Genomic DNA, 19,952 nt, shown 5'->3' with positions numbered 1-19,952 from the left:
TTTCCTAAGTGATATATGAAAATTTCGATAAAATAAAAAACTAGAACCAATTTCGAAAAACTGCATATATACTTCTACGAACGTCGACATTGAATCTTTCAAAGACGACCCAAATATCAAGGGCAACAAAACCACTGTTGACCAGTGTTATCTACTATTAAAGTATTTCATTCGATATTTCGTTAATTTGCCACTTTTATTTTCGGTGTAATCATCGCAGATGAAAGAATTACACATAATATGTATACACGATAAACCGTAACTCTTCTTTCAACAAACATCGTGAAATTCTTTGTTAAATTAAACTACTCTGCGGGGAAAACCACGCAATTCATATCCGACGAGCTCTTTTTTAAATGGAAATATAGAAATCCACCGTGCGCCATGCGTTCATCCAAGAAGAGAATCAACAGAATCTTGACTTCGCAGAAGCGACTCGGTTAATTGCCGCCACCAATCGTCGAAGTTGGAATTTTCACTGCCGAAGAGGATACTTATGTCAGTGTCGCAGTGTAATGTAATGTGTATTCGCTTCGCGTGCGAGAACGTATCGTAGTCGGGTTAAAACTCCATCGCGCCGAGGAGTAAGTGGGGAACAACAGCAATCGGACAGTCGGCATTCGGCATATCTATAGTTCAGACGGTGGTCGGGTTTGTTTTGCCTGCTTTGGACGTGGGAAAAAGATGTCACTTGAAGAGGAATTAATAATGTATTTCAATGGTACTATAACAGGCGCCGAGAGTTTCGACGGGGATGATTCTGACGACAGGTGGGTTGAGTTTCGTTCCTTCGGATAGCCGAGTAATAATATAATTACGCGATCGTTAGACCTTCGTTATAAATAGAACTGGAAGAATGTAGCAATTCACACGTCGAGAATTTTTCTGTTTACCTATCAGCAAACTCTTGCTTGCGCCTATAGTAAGTACGTCACGCTAGTTTCTCATCTACCTTCGGGTATCCGGCTAATGTCGCCTAACCTAACTGTACCGCTGCAGTTAATTCACCTCTCGAAGTATTTTTCAACGGGTAAACTGCGCGAGATATTCAAACTGCTGTACTTCACTTGTGTGCTTGTGTTTCACGGTACGCTTCGCAAGTGCGATTGTCTCTTGAAAAGTACGCCAAGTTCAAACAAACAGCTGAACTCTGGTCTAACAGAGGCGCAAGTCGGCGGGTAATGATAATGCCGTTTTATTTTTTACACGCTGATGATATGTGAATATCTATATTCTGTCATTAAATTTTCAAGATTAAAATTACAGAAATTGATTGTCTTGATTCGGTATTAAATGTTTTAATTTACGACTTTTAACCCTATAGATTGAAACAAGTTTTAGACACATGACTGGGAAATTGAATATTTTATTTTGCCAAAGTTGTAGCAAAGAATTCTTGTAATCTATTTCATTATATATTAATTAAAACATTAGTTAATGTTTCAACAGTCAAGTGTTACGTATAGAGTAATTGTTACAAAAAATTTACGTTATATAATTGGGTGTACCAAATCTTTATTTTCTAACGTTTCATTTGTATCTCAGAACTCTTGACTGTATAGTGTGAGATAAAATTTTGGCTACATTAAACCTTTAATTCAGTAGGATATGTATGAATTGAATATTTATTATATTTAATTTAAATAACCTTCATGAAACGATTAGTTTTTTCATTCTTAATGCACCTTTAAATTTTAAGGCAAAAAGATCATATGCCCATGATTAAAAAAATTATCTACCACTCTCTTAAATGCATGTCAAAAAACTGTGTACAGTAAAAAAGCTGTTAGTTAAGTCACTCGTAAACAATTCAACGAATATTTTGTGATTACTTTCAAAGAATTCACATGAAATGAAATGTCAACTTTTTCTACAAATCTCATCACAATTTATGGAATGCGTGTACATAACGCCATTACTTTCCTTCTGCATAACGACTGTAATTATTGATTTTTTTACTGTATTTATATTCCTGATCTTTTTTTAAATGAATTGAGGCGGACACAATTTGCGTAACTAACTTGACGACTATTTCCTAAATTTATTACAGTCTTTTATTTTATAGCATCGCAACGCACGCTAAACACCAGGAGTGAATCATTTACGTTACTCTTTTAGCGTTATCTTGGCTCGTTCATATCACACGGAGCTCTGATATATGAGTGATAAGGCAATGTATATCAGTTGAATGCATTATTAAGTCTATGTTGTCTCAATCGGCAGAGTGTTCAGTTTTTCTAATGAACTATTATCAGAAATATTGAATGTCGCTGCAGCCAATAACTGACCATAAAAAATTTTTCAAGATGAAATACACGTGTTTTAACTTCAAAGTGTAGAATTTTCTTCTTGTTATTACATAATACTAATAACTGATTAGTCACATGCGGTAGATCTGTGAAATAGCAGTATTATATTCAATGTGAAAGTTGGAACAGAATTGTGTTGCTTGTCGAACAGCATCAATTGATCTGTTGTTTTTAGTCAGAAAGCAATAAATTTTAACCAGAATTATTAAAAAATTGATCTACATGATGAAAAAAAGATTCTTTTTCTGCAGTAAAAAAAAGGACCTCAGCCCGGATGCTACATTTGAAAACACGCTTAACGACATGACTGATCTTTATGGACAAACACCTCCCAGAACACGCTTCAACAGACGGCAAAAGGAAAAGAAGCAGAAAGATAGTCAATCGTAAGTATAACATGTGTAATAAAGTAAGCTTAAAATATTAAGTACTATTTTATCATGTAAAGTAGTGACGCTGGTTTTATCTTTTCCAACAACTCTTTTTGGGTGATCTCCTCTTATCCCACTTTCTAACTAAATTGCTCATCCATACTCAATTATGTCTTTTTTTCTGTTGTAGAGAGCTCAAGTCTACTTCAAAGTCACCCCACATCCCACAACAAATAAGTAGACGTAACACATTCGACACTATGTTGTTTAATGAAATGTGTGATAAAGCTGACAAAGATAGGGATAAAGAAACCGAGGGCGAAGTAGTCAAAGAGGGAAATCGTAGAAACAAAAGAAATTTGAAGCTGTTACGAGGTTCAGAAAGAGATCTAAAATTGGATGTCTCAGCTGCTTTAAGTTACGGCGAAAAAGCAGAGAAACCACTAGTTAAAACACCTATTATTAGGGTATGATACTAAAAATGTTTAATGACCGTATTTTATCCATTGTTAGTTAGATTTCAAACAGATTCATATAAAACCACACTATCTTTATATCATTCGATTCATCGGTGTTTGCTATTGTTTCTGCTAGTAAATTTTTGTACAAGAACTTTTTATTTATAGATTGAAACTAGGAACCGATTTCGTAGTTTGCGTTCAAAACCAGTGGATGTTGAGGGAACAAAGAGTGAAACTGAGACGCTTGAATTAACTCTTAAAGAAAGAGATGCAATATCTGCTAGGACTCCAAAATCTCTGAGTTTGAAAGAAAGAGAAATTTTTCACGATACCTTCTCGTTTTTAATCAAACTGGTAAGTAGATTGCACTTCGTTTTCAATTATAAGTCATCAGTAAAATCTTGTTTCATTCTAAGTATATGCGAAGGATATGTATGGACTGATCCGCAAACCTTCGACCCGCTTTTTAAAGTCAAATTTTTTATTTGGCTGAAATTGAGATATTTTTTACTACACACCGAGATGTAAAAATCCTCCAATTTTCACGTCTCCAACCCTCACCGTTATTGGTGAAAACAAAAAACGTTGATTAATTTTATCACTTTTTCGAATTGTACTTTTATCTTCGAATTCTCAGCATTTCCTCTCATCGTAAAAAAAATATGACCTAATGCGTTTTTCATGCAAAAAAACTGATCCTTCTGAATATGAAATCCATTTTGAGCTAGATCCTCAGGAAGTGCACAAAAAACACTTTTTCATTTTGAGTCATGTATATGCAAAGGCTCCAAAAATAAATAGTTTTTATTTTATTGTTTCAAAAAGTAGATAATTTGAGGTACATTGTGAAATTTACAGAGCGAGATGAAAATAGGATTTTGAATAAATTTGTATAATTGATTTGAGATCTCAAATTTTTGTAACAATTTTTGAGGACAAAAGTCCAATTGGCATAAATAATGAACCTGATCAAGGTGTTTCTCAGTAACAGTCGAGGCTAGAGATCTTAAAATTCGACGGTTTTCATATCTCAGTAACTTTATGATGAAATCAATAAATCATATTCTCGAGATCGAGAGTGTTGACTTTCTCTTCCAACAAACAGTAATACTTTTTTATTGGGACTCTAACTATTTATAAACGCAGGAAATTTCATAGTTTTACTGCCTTACATTATAAACGCAACTCAATATCCAAGTATTTTTACTAAATAGGGCAGTAACGACAAAGAACGAAATTGTAGACGTCAAATGAGCCACGAGGAGACGTTGTGGCAAAATGAATTGAAAGACTTGATATGGCTTGAATTGCAAGCTCATCACGCAGACCGTAGTCCAACAGCACAAGATGAATACCTGTGCAGGCAGCGTGAAGCTGTCGGATCATTATTGACTGAAATTATGAAATACAGGTCATTGGAGTAATAATTGCTAACTACAATTCGTATTAGGACGTAAGATTTTTGGTTCTTTAAATGACGATGGTTTATTCTTGACAGATTTGATCCGACTAGTCATTCCGATACTGGATCATCGTCCATAATTTCAGGTGACAGCAGAATTAAAGATGCTGTAAATCCTGTTTTGACTGCAAATTCTGACATGAGTTTGTGCTCTGGTTGCTTGTCCATGTATTGTCGTGCCTGCACACGTGCTCAAGCCGAGGCGTTAAAGCAAGTAGAAAATCTTTTGGGAAGATTAGAAGCAGCTGAAGCTCTTTATCCGTCATCCCATGCATTGGCTGTTCAGTATCCTATGTACAAAAGTCAAGAATTTATGGGTAGAGTTAAGGCACTTTGCCTCTGGTACAATATGATGAAGCATCAAAGACTGAAATTGTTGATCCTAGGCAAACTTCTCACTCTTTTAAATACAAAAAAGAGACAGGAAGAATCTGTTGATTCAGGCACAAGGTAATTGATTTAGTTTATGCCAGTTGATGAAAAGTTTGTTGAACCTCATGGTTTAATTCGTTTAGAATTCTTATATGTGTACGTAAGAAATTCACTTGATGCTGCTCAAATGCTGTATGTAATTGAAAAGTTTCCGCAGGGTAAAGAATTATCACATTTTCTCATGTTCAATAATAGAAATTTATCGACTCAGATAAAAAGTTCTTAAAACCTAGTTTATGAGTGCAACAATTCTTTACTTTGTAGATTGTTGTAGATTGGAAAAACGGGATGGGAAGAAATATAGTGTTTCGACGTTAATATGTGGTTTACAGTTCGAGGTCATCAGATACAATAGACTCTGTAGATGCACGTCAAACTTTGGTTCGCTTTAATTTATCGCAAACGGAAGAGAGTACAAGTCCCAGCGACAGTAACAACAGCACGTCATCTATAGAAACGTCATCACTTCATCGTTTTTGGCCGTCCACCCCTGAATCAGGAACTTTTACACATACAGATGACGACAAAAACCATTTCGACTCCTATCTAATGGAATTAGACCGACATGCTTACAGGTAGGTGAAAGAGACGAACAAATGTCAAGAAACCTTTGTATGTAACACAAAAAATCACGTCTGTTTCAGAAAGTATATTGAAGATGTATTAAAAATTCGAGGCCTTCGAAAAAGTCTCCAGTTCTTAGAACGTCTACATACATCAGTCTTGCGCAAAGTCAGATTGACTTTGGAAAAATATGACGTCAAAGATATGGATAGCAGTGCTACTGAAGAATACGAAGGTGATACAGAACTAAAACGATATGGAGCTTGGAGTCCCGAATCAAAAGAGCTGAATCTCCCATCTTACAGGTATCCAATCACGTGAACTGATACTGTGACCACATAAACGTCTTTTATTATGGGGATTTGGATTTCAGGGCAGCATTTGTATTTCTTTCTCGTGTACCGCTGGATGTGATACATGAATTTCTGAGAATGAGACTAGAACAGAAGCCTGAGCAACCTAGTGCCCTATCCGTTCGGCAATTGATGCGAGAACTACGTGAAGGTTTAAAAATCGCATGCGTACATCGACAGAGATTCGAAGAGCACTCTCTGGCTGCTGTTGCTGCTGATAAAAATACTTGCAAAATACTTTTTTATGACGAAATCCAAGAATTCGACAAAAGTTTAAAGGCGGTATTTGAACTGTACTTAAATTACTTGCAACAATGGGTTGATATGGTGCAGCACGAAAGTTTTCAAAAGAATTTTATTGAAGAAGAATGGTCGTTCATCACATCTGTTGCTGGTAATATCTCTGATGGGGTCAATATAGCCAGCGTGAAATTTTGGTATGTTATCTTTTTTAAGTTGAAAGCATTTATCAATGCCATGCAAATATTCGTTTCAGTAAATTACTGCAATGAAATATTATATTAATATATCCACCGATAATCCAAATCTGATCTATAAACGTTTTTCTCTTTCATTCAACAGTTATTTAATCACTCAGCAACCAAAATAAAAAAGTTTTAGTTATAAAAATTGCATCTTATTATATAACTAAGATTCTGGCCAGAACATGAAATTCTTATTTTCAGACTGGCTTGAAAAAAGTATTCAAGTTTGATCTTTCATTAATTTTCTTGTACGTTAATTATGACTGTTTGTCGTATTTGGTCACATTATGCATAACTTGTCTGAAACACGTGTATTTTAAACGGGGAAATCCACTCTATTGGCGGGAGGGATTAGAGTTGAGAGAAAAATCTGAAAACATTAGTTAATTGCTTTTTAATTATTTGAAATTGATTTTGGGGGTAGGCCAGAAAAAATTCGTTAACAACCTAAATATTCAAAGTTTCACTCTATTCAATGTATCGTTATTTACATTTTAGTGAAATGGCATGTACCATGATAGAACAAGCGAAAGAATTCTTAATCAGTCGGCCAACCGAAATTTGGGAAGAAGCTACAGCAGAGGACGACGAAGACAATTGGTCGAAGTAAGAAAAAAACTCATTTGGCTATTGTAATTTTATAACACTATAGAAAATACAAGTATATTTTCTTTAGACCGTTTGATCGCTTTATTACATTTAAAGATTGGATATCCAAATCTCACAAATTTTATGGAAGAATATATCAATGGAAAAAGATAAGAAAGTAAAGACGTTTCTTTTTAAGCCTTACGAAGATCTTAATGCCTCAAGAAATATTATAATAATTTTTCATTCACTCGTACAGAAACCAAATCATGACTGTAGCTAGAGAAGTGCAGGGGATGTTTGTTATTGCTAAGGACAGAGTGATAAGAAATATTACATTCATCAAATGCTTGAGGCGGGATATCCAAAAATTTTCAAATAGCCCTGAAACTGCAGAGTCGATCGATAAGTTGAAAGTAAGTATACATATTCTTGAAGTATTTAGTATTTTGAGTAAGAACGTAATTCTAGGGGGCAGAATATAATATTATTAGTAATAAAAATTGCCAGGCACATACGACATTATAGCATCGATTAAAGAATTGTTTCCAAATAGATCGCAGTGATGGACCTGAGACACCAAATAACATCGACAATTGAACATTTCCAAATGGAAGTAAATGAAGCGGAAAAACCAAAATTAGAATCTGAACGTATGGCTTTGAGATCCAGAGTCAGGGAAGTCTTACATCAAGCCTATAAGATGGGATTTGAATACCATAAAGAACTTTGCAAGCTATTCTTACCCGAGGAAAGATCGGTGCTAGCTCGCGGCTTGGTTAGCTTTGCACTTTTATGGATGGACTTTGTTAGGTCTTGCTGCGACCGAGGTCGTGGCCTGAGACCGAGGTGGGCCAATCAAGGATTGGACTTTCTTATGACAGTCTGCGAACCATTAAACACAAAACATTTGACGGACCAAGAATTTGAGGAGCTGAAAACTCTAATGGACCGCTGTATCTCACACGTTATTGGAACTGCTACTCCCACTTCGCCTTCTGATGTCGAAAGTAAGATTAGACATGATTACTGTTAATTAAATCTATGCCTTGACAGTTTTATTTTTCGAGTATTATTTCAGTCCCTTGTAGTTCAAGACAGATTAAAATACATTTTTTTTTTGTGGCACAAATGTTTTTAAGTCATCGAGGTGTTCGTAAAGTTTTATCAATATGATTCAAACATTATTGAATATAGATTTGAGGAAACTGCCGCGTTCAAGAACAGTTTCTCCAGCTCGTCCGAAAAGTAGAACACCAAACAGCAGCAGCACGCAAAAATATCGAGAGAATCTAGAATTTCCAGACTCGGCAATAGTTTCACAAAAGAATACTTCGTTGAGTTTGACAGATGGAGTATCAGATGTAACATTAATAGTACCGGAACAGAAATTATTAGCCAGACATCAGCGGGTTGCTCTTGCTGTAAAAAGATTGGAACAAGAACTGGAAGAGGACTTGATAAAGAAACAAGTTATTGGTCACGTGACGGAGAGGCGGCCTGCTGATAGAGTTCATGTTAAATCGAGATGCGTTACCTTTACCTGGCAGCGTGGTATAAAAATTGGTGAGTAACAACTAATTGTTAAAATTAACGTTTTAAGTGATATTTTGATACCTAAATCTGAAATTTAGAAAATTTTTATCAAAGTATTTGCAGTAAAAACTTTCTTTCAGGTCAGGGTCGATTTGGCAAAGTTTACACTGTTGTAAATAATATAACTGGTGAGCTTCTTGCCATGAAAGAAATACAGCTCCAACCAGGCGATCGCAGGGCAATTAGAAGGGTCGCCGAAGAATTACAAATATTTGAAGGAATCCAGCATAAGCATTTGGTCCGCTACCACGGTATTGAAATTCATAGGGTACGTTGCGAGTCCGCCTTATGTAACCTGAGTAACTTTTGTTTGTTAATCAAGGATATTTAACATATATTTTAAGCGCAAATTTTTCACAACTTTAAATTTCAATCATCTTGTGAATCCAACAGGAGGAAATGCTAATTTTTATGGAATTTTGTGCCGAAGGCACGCTTGAAAGCTTGGTGGCTGGCAGTGGAAATGGACTGCCTGAACCACTGGTCAGAAAATATACCCATCAACTCTTATTGGCTGTTTCGGTACTACATGCGCATGGTGTTGTGCATAGAGATATCAAAAGTGAGTTCATGCATGCTAATAATCTTGGTATGAAATTCCGTTATAAAAAACATTGCGTCTTTCAGAAATGGCTTAAAGTCTTACCTCTCGCCCCTTAATGTTGCTTCTCAATTACAGCTGCAAACATATTTTTGACCGATGAAGAGAATTGCCTGAAACTAGGTGATTTCGGATCAGCAGTCAAAATAAAGGCACACACGACAATGCCCGGTGAACTACAGGGATTTGTTGGAACTCAAGGTACCTGTTCGTCAATAAGCTTCTACAATTTCAGCTTAGAATAAATCATTTTCTCGCCTGTTGCATCTCACGGAAATTAACTATTTCATTTTTTCAGCTTATATGGCTCCAGAAGTGTTCATGAAAACTGAATCTGAAGGACATGGACGAGCTGCTGATATCTGGTCGGTTGGCTGCTGTGTAGTAGAAATGTCCAGTGGGAAAAGGCCTTGGGCAGAATATGACTCAAATTACCAAATTATGTTCAAAGTAAGTCACGTCATTCAGTCATTTCAAACAAGATAAACCGTTTTCCAAAGACTCTCATAATCAGTTTGTTGGTTTCACTTGACACCTCATTTTTACTAAAAAATTGAACATCCATATAAACTATCCTAACAAATACTTTTACACCATAAGTCTGTTTTTGGAAAAATTTTTGATTAGTGCAAGGTTCGTGATAAATTTACATGAAGACTTTAACCACCATAAAAACCCTTTCTTTTTTTTCAGGTTGGGATGGGCGAAAGTCCAACACCGCCTAAACATCTGTCAGTGGAAGGTCATGAGTTTATCGCTAAATGCTTACAGCATGACTCAAAGCAGCGGCCAACCGCAGCTGAATTGCTCACAGATACGTTTGCTCGTTTAAGCGACGACGATAGGTGAATACAGAAAGAATCCACTGACTAAAGTGTTTGCCACGATAGGCTTCGTTAGTGTTTCTATTATTTTACCAGTGCTAAGTATTTTGAATCACTTCATTAGAACTCACTATCAGTCATCTTATTGACGATCCATCAAATGATCTATTAGCGAGGAAGGGTTCTACTTAGCATACAATCTTGTACTTATGATGTATCTTTATGTTCGTATGTGTTACATATACACTACTGATTATATATTTTTTAACTGTCCAATATCATTATGATTTCGTTGTGAAAGTACAAAGAATGAAATTGTCACATATATATATATATATATATATATATATATATATATATGTATAATGCGCTCAGGCATTTTTTAGCAAACTGTTTGGCTAAGGTGCTATGACAGGGAACTTGGTTTACTACTGTCATTCGCTGGGTAATGAATAAGATTATTTAAATTATGTTCGACATACACTTATAATTTGTTGAACGAAACTCAAGGTTTAGATGTTGTTTCAAAGCGCCTGATAGATAATAGAAATTGGCATAATAGTTTCATTTGAAATGATGTTGCTATCGTTTGAGGACTTGGTGTGTAGAGTATTAATTATAGAATATTTAGGTAAATAGAAAGCAATAACGGCAGGAAGTTGATATGTTATATCATCACATTATGTAGTATAATATAATATAATTTCAACAAAATTACAAGCTTCGAAAACAAATATGCAATAAGAAGAAGTTCTGTCTGATCAAATTAACAAAAGAACAAATTCCAAAAGAGCAAGAATTGAACGCGTCTTATTATTTGAATAACACATTCAGTTCTACATTACTGTTGTTTATTTGTGTCACTTATTTTAGAATTCGAATCTATGGATTTTCATTTTATTGTAAATCATCGTGTGTATTTATGATTCACATTTCATTTATCAGAAATTACTTTGTGGAAAAAATATCATTCACTCATCATACATGTTGTTCTTCGAATATTAGTTTTGAAAAATCTTCCGCATATTTTAGCCATAAAACAAGTTTTTTTAATTTCGAGATTTGTGATTAATTACTTCGTAAAATGAAGTGAAGCAGCTTATAAAATTGATTGATAAATAATGTTACAACATATGGAATGGATAGCTGCTAAATTTGATGATCTTGAATGATTAGAATGTGCAATACGAGTTAGATAATATCAGCGGTCAACGATTTAATCCGTTCAGACTGTTTTACGTAGCCAACTTACGTTCCTGTTATTCTAAGTTCAGATAACACTAAACAATGGACAGCTAAAAATTGGACATGATTGTACTTACATTATAGTTATTCCCGTTTTAGGCAATGTACATGTTACAGTAAATACGTAAAAACTTATATTTTAAATAATATTCTTGTTGAATATAAAAACAATTTTCATCAAGCGTCGTTTTCAATTCCTCCTTTCTCTAACTTTTCCACCTTTTCTCCGTGATGTAAACAATTATTTATCTCTACTCGCATTAAATATTGCAACAGACTTTATTCACATTTATAGGCATACATTCATGTATATGTAGATATCATATAGTTTACTTCTTAGAGGTATGATTTGTATACTTTCTGTACAAACAGGAAGTGGTTACGTGTGAGTTACATTTCAGTGAGAATACAGTACAGATACTCATCACAAGGTGAGGTTGCATTGGGTTCGCACAAAAGAATGACAAATCTTGCAAATCTCTTTTTCCAATTTCACAAATTCTGTTCAACGCAATATTTTTCGTACAATAGGGCAATGATCATTTAATATTACGTTTGAGTGTGATCTGAAAATATTTTGCATAGCTCCAATTATAACGAAAATATTGATACTCCCGTGTGTAAATGAAAAGTTTGCCATTTAGAAAAACTGTAAAAGCAAAAAACATAAAATAAAAATAATTAAATGGGGAACCCTGTATTTACTATGACCCTTAATCCTAGAACGGTAAAGTGGGGTGATAAAACACCCCACGCGAACGTAAATCCCCCGCCGCAAGAGAATAACGTACGTTTTCGTTTTTCGTTTACTGATTTGTCACGACTTTACTGGAAAAATTCGAATTTGGGATCGAATAGAATGAAAAGAAAAAGAAAAATATTTCTATAAAGTTGGTAAAAAAATGTAATTTAAAAAGCCTTTGAGTACGGTTAAAGAATAATAATAATAATAGTAAATAATAATAATAATGCGCATTTAGAGAATTGCAAGAGGAACAAAAATGCTCATTGAAACATTTCTCCTAGGGTTATAGTTTAAGGTGTACTGCGACCCAAAGTGTTAAAATTGCAATAAAACCCGTTAAATTGAGAAAAAAGTTTTTTTTTTTGGAAAAATACGTATCTCTAGAATCTAATAACGTGGAAAAAAATTACTTGGACATTTTTGTCTCGGAGCTATAGTTCGCACGTTACCGCTGAGTAAAAGTTTAAAAAACGTGCAGATGCAGAAGTCTTAATAAAGGGTCAAGCATGTACTGCATTCCAGTGAGTTGCGGATTTTCCACATGCAACAAATGCCACACTTGAAGTGTAGTTCAAAGTTCTTATTTTCAATTCACTTGAATATTAATTTCACACTTCCTTTCATCACAATAATAGACTAGTGTATACTCTAATTGATAATTGGTATAATCTAGGCATTAGAATTTTTCACTGATACAAAATGGCTTTTTGCCTGATATGTATGTGATATTCCTGGCCGCATCGAAGCGATTACAATAACAATTAGCGATATGTATTTGGTATTTATTTTAAAGATTATTCTCATGTACTTTGTCTATCGTTTTATCTGGCCTCATGATCTTAGCTATTATAGATATCTAGGTATATGGATTGGATATAGACCATTTTCGTAATACGTTACGGAATTTCAGTTACGATTGCAATGTAGCGCTGCAGCTTTTCAATTCACCTGATCCAACAGAATCCCAGTTAAAAAAAAAACTATATTCCACGTATCTGTAGGAAATACGCAATGAGTTTCAAGACTTCAGATACGTCGCAGAAGAACGTAAATCAGCGGCAGATGACTAATTTTATTATTGCGTTATAAAATTTGAGCGAATACTTTGTTCCAAATTTTGTGAATTTCTGTATATATATATAAAAAAAAAAAAAAAAACACCGAGCTTGATAAAAAAAAAAACTTTCCAAACATCATAATGATCTTGAGATAATTTTCTTCATCAAATTGATAAAATTAGTTATCATTGTAAAATTTTTTTAAAGTGTGGTGTGTTTTTTAACCGGGTGATCAAATACAGGTTCCGTACAAATATTTCTCACTAATAATAAATGTCAAATCAGTGCGGCCATGCAGGGTGAAACTAGTGCATGATCGCACATATTAGACCTTATCGCTTAGGCATATGATTCATTTTGAGTTGGGTCACGTGAATTGATACTCAAAACGTAACAGAATTTGTAAGAGACACACTAGACTTATACATATCTCGTACGACAACGACAGTATAGCTAAATCGGTGTTTCAAACACATAGCGCTGTGGAGAGTTTGTAATATATATTTATTCAACAATCGGAAATGTGTATTGAATTCATAACGCAATGTGTTAATTCATAACCGCCAAGCTGCAGTCTGGTTGTGAGAAGTAGGTGTTTAGAAAATGGGGTTCAATTATTAACGATAGAATGAATGCTTTTCATTTTCACGATCTTGATTCGGATTTATAGCATTTTTCACCGTGACTAGAAGCAACAAATTACTGCAGCCAGGTGAAATTTAGAATTCACAAAGATGAATGGCTTGTATAGACTGCTCATAAATTATGTACGTGTGTAAAAAGCTGGGTAATATTTGAACATCGATTATTTAACCGTCACGACAATACATATGATTTCTAGCCTTCATTACGATCTACACAATGTAATTTAATTACACGTTTTTACACTCTTCGTCTGAGACTTTAAGAGCTTTTGCATTATTATCCTACTAATATAATACCGCATACACCGTGTAATAGTGTATATTATATTATAATTCATATGCACAACTATTATATAGCCATGATATACAAGCAAATCGTTAATAGTTAGATTTTCTGAGGAACATTTGTCGTATATATATTTTTTTTCCTAGATAGATATATCTAATAAATATAACAGTCGAATAAATTAATATTTAAGAATAAATTCAAACATAACTATATCATTTTACGTTATAACGCGCAGTTTTGCTGTGCGATAACGGTATTCAACAAAATTTCACAGCAATCTTGATAGAATCACAATCTAATAAAAACTATTTAAATTATCTCGCTTCTGTCTGTCGCAAATCTTAACAGATACATAGATAACGTATATTACTTACATCTTTGGTAGCTGAGGGTAGATTCGTATTATTTAATCGCTCACTAAATCCCCTGTATACGATTAATTCTTTCAAACAAATCGAGACTTTGAATATATATAATACATTAAAATAGATAAAAACTGTAATTTTAACCCTCAAGCTGAAAGCAATTAAAATGTACAATGTAAGTATCGAATTGAAGATAAATAATACAATTTGCAAAATTTTAAATCTGCATTAAAAGAATGTTTTTTTTTTTCACCTACATAACAAATTAACAATATATGTAATATAATGTATAATTAAACTATACTATAACCATATAAACTATATATGCTTAAATAAATATTATACAATCGATAACATAATTAATAGGTAAACATTGTACAAAGTTTCTAAATACGACGTAATTCGTCCACAGTTTAAAACAAGCCTGTATAATATAATTTCCAATATTATGCAACCTATTCTAATTGAAAAATTCCGCAGCACCTATATACGTATACGAGACACGAATTTTCCGGCTAAATAATAACTTTTTATAATCGAACCGATTCGTCTTAATTGCAGTTGATATACAGGCTTGAGTAGTGAGTAAAAATTCGTATAATTTTATAAGGACAGTGATACTCGACATACGTTTACGCTTATACAGTGTGATAGACAGAGAATAGTGCTACCGTCGGAGATCGCGATCTCGGATAAGATTCGATCTGCCAACCTACCTAAGAATTGGACAAGAGTTTACTGTGCGGGCGCCAATCAAGTTAATTGGCTACACTTAACGCTGCTGCGATAGAGAAGATCTTTTGGAGCTCTTGAAATTACGACCAAACCATTAGCATGTGAACGAAATTTCTTTCTTGATTTGTATTTTTTTTTTTTTTCCATACCTGTTGTGACATTTCGATTCTAGGTAATTTTATTATGTCTACATGGAATATCATTGTTCGTTTCGATGGAATGACGTATCTTTTTTCTCGGAAGTTGCAATAGATCGTTGAATTTCGAGAGCTCGAAAGTTTTTTTGAAAGACTAGATAACAGCTAAAATAACAATCAATCTATATTGCCTGCTACACGCTGCGACTACTATATTAAGTTGCATCGCCCATAATGTAATGTATGTATATATTATATATATATATATATATATATATACATATATATGGGGCATTCCAAGTGAAATCGAGGAGTCATTTGCCTCATGTCATCTGACCCTTGCTGAATTTTTTAAAAGAATTTTCCCGCTACTCCTTCATGTGGCGCGACGACATTTTTGTGTAAAAAAAGAATAACCAAAAAACGCCATTTTTTAAATTCTCAATTTTTTCCATAGATTCTGGGTTGATTCACTTGGAATGTCCCATATAATAGATATTATATACATATATATATATAATATATATATATTATATCTGTATATTTACTATTATTTCTATATAATTATAAACATTTGTTCCAACAACAATCTTTACGTAAGAAATAAATAAATAATATATTATAGTTGCGTTAATACTTATTCAGTTCTATTAGGATTAAATACTTTCATTGATATGTGTCAGGTTACAATAATATTGGTCTAACAATAAGCTTGTTCTTGTTGTTCTGTTTTTTGTTTATCCATTCTTTGTATATATACACACCACTTTTTAGTTCGGTAGATATACGTATTGTCATATACCTACCCTCGAAATTTTACCAAATATACTCTGCTTTCGCCAATGATCGTGGAAGGAACTTCTGTTAATTAACGATCGACTTGATACGGCAGATCAGCTGATCAGATGTAACCGCGTTCCTCACACAATTATGCGATCAGTCAACCATGGACGTAGACCGTGCAACATTTACTTTTTGTTCCCTACAACTCGACGCGTGAATATAAATAGAATATCGTTGATTGGCTATAAATTACATTAATTGACGTTCCGTTATACATTAATTTTGCACGCACCTTTTAATCCAAGGATAAGGAGATACTCGTACTTACGTCGAGGAATGACGACGCGCGTTAATATTGAACTAAAATGAAAAAACTCAGCCAACCAAGAAAATTGGGCTTCATCGACTTTTATTGATGAAATTGCCACGAATACGAGGTCCAATTTCATAGCTGCATTATCAGGGTGGCCACACATGTGAAAAATCTGGAAAACCTGGAAATGTCTGGGAATTTAAAAGGGATCATGAAAAACTTGGAATTGTCAAAGGATTTTTAATTTGGTCATGAAAAAAACTCAAAATTTACCACTTTTCTATCATGGGAATTAGAAGTGATGTTTTGAGGTAATAAGTTTACATTCCTTCATCGAGAAAACAAATTTTCACAAAGTGATTTTTTTGTACGTCATATTTTTCCTCAATTCGAATTGAATTTTAACCAAATATTGAACTAGTAAGCTCAACGATTTAGGTTTTAGTAACTTACTAGAACTTGGAAAATGTCAAGGAAAACGAAGTATTATGTCCTAGAAAAACTAGAAATGTCATGTAATTTTTTTCCCAAAAATTTGTGGTCACCCTGATTATACATATCTGTATTCGTACTCCTTCTTGTATTCGAAATTTCATAATCTAAAAAATAAAGCTAAAACTTGAATTCAAATTATCCGTGTTTTCTTGTATACAGATAGTTCTTCAGGTTCGGTAATTATTTCCAACCGATCCGCAACCGCGTAACATACTCCGTGAGATGAATGAGCCTGGAAATCGTTGCATGAATTTTTTTGCTCGTGAAAATTATTGAAGTACCTCCAGTTACTTGGGGGAATCCTGCAACATGGCGGCTGTTGCTCGCAGGCTAGATTCAAGAGCCTTGGCGAATCGAGAGGTGCTTGTACTGCCGTCGCTGTGAAAAGCGGAGATATAAAATAATACGCCATTTTTCCGGAAGTTGTAGGCGCAGCCGTATCCCTCTGGAACTACCGGTCCATATCCGGCCATTACGTCATCCAGCGTGGTTATCTGAAAGCAAACAAGAGGGCGTTGAGTCGTAAGAAAGTCTGTTCGCAAAAGATTGTTGCGATGTTCGAAGCGCGAGTTTTCCGCCATATACGAATTACGAAATTTGGAAAAATATATGCTAGAGAGATCTCGTTTATATTTTATACAATTAGGTTTCATTTTACGCGCGTAATCATTCACTGGCTCTTGAATTTCGTCTGGCTTTCATCTCTGCCGGGTGAAATGACTTCCGCTCTTCCCCTCGGGAACTCACCGGAATTCCCCGGGAACCCGAGCGGTGGAACCCCCGGAACAATTGCATCCGGTTCTCTAACGCACCGGGAAACTGAAGCAATTGCCTTTGTTGCCAAATTGAAATGGATTGAGGGTGCAGTTTGACGGCAAGCTGATACTTAGCACGGCGCGATTGTCTCGGGCTTGATTACCTTCTCGCTGACTTTGATAATTGAGTGTGTAAAATAGTTACATATATGTGTATATATGTGCCAAAATATCAGAGAGTTTATTTTGAGTTTATATTTGAATAACTAAATTTTGATTCTAATCATCGAATAGTAACCAAAATCTTCATTTATTACTTAATTATGAAGTTTGCGTTTGTCTATTTACGTTCATAAATAAGTACTCAAGTTTTTGGTTTTCGGCTATAATATGGGTGCCTATTCAGAACAACAAGGAAAACGTTTTCACCGAGATGTGATGGACTTTGAACGAGGTTATCATGTGCAGTACAATGAGAGCATTATGAGAGATTACGTTTAGGTTTCGATACGAGAAAGTTTAAACAAACATAGAAGAAGTAAGAAGAATATTAATTTTTGTACTTTGTCTATCAATTTTTTTACATTTGTAGTTTATTATTAATAATATTATTTTTGAATAAAACTGATTTAAATGCGAAACTAAAGTTTGTTTAATTGTTATTTACAATAAATGTTTGAAAAAATAGGTAAATTTTCTTAAAACTAGAAAGATATTTCTTCTACAAAGGCAAACTTTACCTATTAAGACAATTTTTTCTCTCATTAGTTACGTGGGAGAAATCAAAATGTGACATTTAGAATCCAGACTGAAAATTCGTGTTGACCGGTATTATCACAAAAATTTATTTTTGGCAAAAAGTAAAAAGAAGCAAAGCCATAGCCGTCGCTCATTTTTCCGAAAACAAGAATCATCGGAGATTAATTTCTGATGCAAACAGAAAATATAAAATTTTGAGTCAACGCTTCTCAACTATCTCAAATTTTTTAGTGAATTCCTTTTGACATTCAAGAAAGTAAAAATACGATATTTGTTTAACAATGTGTAGAAGAATGTATATTTAGAATCAGATTTTCCAAAATCGACCCGCACATTAGTCATAAACTCCGAACAAGACATCTCAAATTTTGCCAATATAATCAACAGCCTTCTGTTTTGGGATAGATGCAAATTCATCATTATTTCATACAATTATTATTCAGGCAATTTCTATCAAATACACATGATGGGAGAGATACGAGGAAGACTTTTGAAGCCATTAAGTGTGATTGCGAAGCCAAGGAGCGTGAGAATGTATGACAGTGTCTGCAAGTTCTAAAATTTACTCAAAGTGTTTATGATTTATGGCGTCGAACACTCACTTGTGACGTGGACAGTGCAAAACGGTTGATTCTTCGGTAAGCCTCGTCTGTAAACAACTCCGGAATCGGATCACCGGCTTCTTTTGCTGACTCTCGGAGCCCCAGAAGATGGTTGTCAATTCCCTGACCGGAAACATTATCGTTCATTTCTTTGGTCTGGCGTTTCACAGCGAGTTCGAACAGCTGTCGTATTTTTTGGTCCTAAAATTAATTAAAATCAGCCAATTAATTCCGATCGATTGTACCTATATCTCGATCAAAAGCATCAGACGATGCATTTTGAGTCTTATCGTTAAGCGAAAATTTTACGAATTACTGCGTGTTTTGCATCATTAATTGCGATGAATCATTGAACCAAACGCTATCGAGGAGCGGTGTAACCGGATTCTTGATTGTTATTGTTAAGCTCGGGGTAGAATGAAGGCGGAAAAATATATAGACGGAGTATTAACGAGCCATGGTGCCTTGTTTTTGAAGGACATAGATAGGCAGAAAAGTAGTGTGCTGAAACAACAGAATGGTAATCAAGAAACAACAGATCCTTAAGGGATGGGCGCAGGGCGGTTAAGGCAGAAAATAAGAAAACAAGAAAATAAATGGGAAACCATCGTCTTCCGTCTCCCCTCGTATACCCGTCCACCTTGTTCACCCCAGTATTTACCAACGGCTAGGAAAAGATACATCGTCAAGCATTCTGTAAACATTTCTGTCATAATACCACAGAGTAATTGGTTGGTCTTTTCAGACTGCAGGATCTTGCCTACTTCGTTTAAAGATTCTTCAAATCTCAAGACGAGGACCATTTCTCAACCGTGAACCTTTTCCAACCATTTCGTCGACCTCCTCGGATGAATTTTTATTTTACACCTTATACTTCATTAATCAATCAGACGCTTCAAACAAACGACGTATTCTTTTCCGAAAAATCTTTGTCTTCTTTTTTGACTCCATGTGCAATCAATATCCGCTAAACACACCGGC

General features: G+C 34.5%; 2 protein-coding genes across 5 annotated transcripts in view; one reads left to right on the top strand and one right to left on the bottom strand.

The window, feature by feature from the left end:
- Nucleotides 1-634: 634 nt before the first annotated feature.
- On the top strand, nucleotides 635-10,322 carry LOC124407494 (mitogen-activated protein kinase kinase kinase 4). Of its 3 annotated transcripts, none has more exons than XM_046883678.1 (18): nucleotides 635-770; nucleotides 2,561-2,699; nucleotides 2,871-3,147; nucleotides 3,307-3,495; nucleotides 4,356-4,552; nucleotides 4,640-5,053; nucleotides 5,368-5,610; nucleotides 5,680-5,904; nucleotides 5,973-6,389; nucleotides 6,936-7,043; nucleotides 7,285-7,441; nucleotides 7,582-8,035; nucleotides 8,223-8,591; nucleotides 8,702-8,889; nucleotides 9,015-9,183; nucleotides 9,301-9,423; nucleotides 9,521-9,672; nucleotides 9,916-10,322. In XM_046883678.1, exons 2-18 carry the CDS (start codon nucleotides 2,626-2,628, stop codon nucleotides 10,069-10,071), a joined length of 3,912 nt encoding a protein of 1,303 aa, XP_046739634.1. In that variant the 5' UTR covers nucleotides 635-770; nucleotides 2,561-2,625; the 3' UTR covers nucleotides 10,072-10,322. The 3 variants fall into 3 exon arrangements, with proteins under 3 accessions (XP_046739634.1, XP_046739633.1, XP_046739632.1); XM_046883677.1 differs by having other exon boundaries at nucleotides 641-770; nucleotides 2,561-2,695; XM_046883676.1 differs by lacking the exon at nucleotides 635-770 and adding an exon at nucleotides 917-1,178 and having other exon boundaries at nucleotides 2,561-2,695.
- A 6,701-nt stretch (nucleotides 10,323-17,023) lies between these two features.
- The window catches only part of LOC124406446 (choline O-acetyltransferase), a 56,231-nt gene continuing 53,302 nt past the window's right edge, over nucleotides 17,024-19,952 (bottom strand). For both annotated transcript variants that reach the window (XM_046881855.1, XM_046881854.1), the window contains exons 11-12: nucleotides 18,972-19,172; nucleotides 17,024-17,349 (exon numbers count right to left, since the gene is read on the bottom strand). In XM_046881855.1, coding sequence (XP_046737811.1) covers nucleotides 17,143-17,349; nucleotides 18,972-19,172 — 408 coding nt within the window. In that variant the 3' untranslated portion in view covers nucleotides 17,024-17,142. The remainder of the gene's footprint in view (nucleotides 17,350-18,971; nucleotides 19,173-19,952) is intronic.

Source organism: Diprion similis, chromosome 6 (assembly GCF_021155765.1).
Source record: "Diprion similis isolate iyDipSimi1 chromosome 6, iyDipSimi1.1, whole genome shotgun sequence".
NCBI classification, from domain to species: Eukaryota; Metazoa; Arthropoda; class Insecta; order Hymenoptera; family Diprionidae; genus Diprion; species Diprion similis.
The sequence above is the reverse complement of the archived record's forward strand: the minus strand, read 5'-3'. Positions and strand labels throughout refer to the sequence as shown.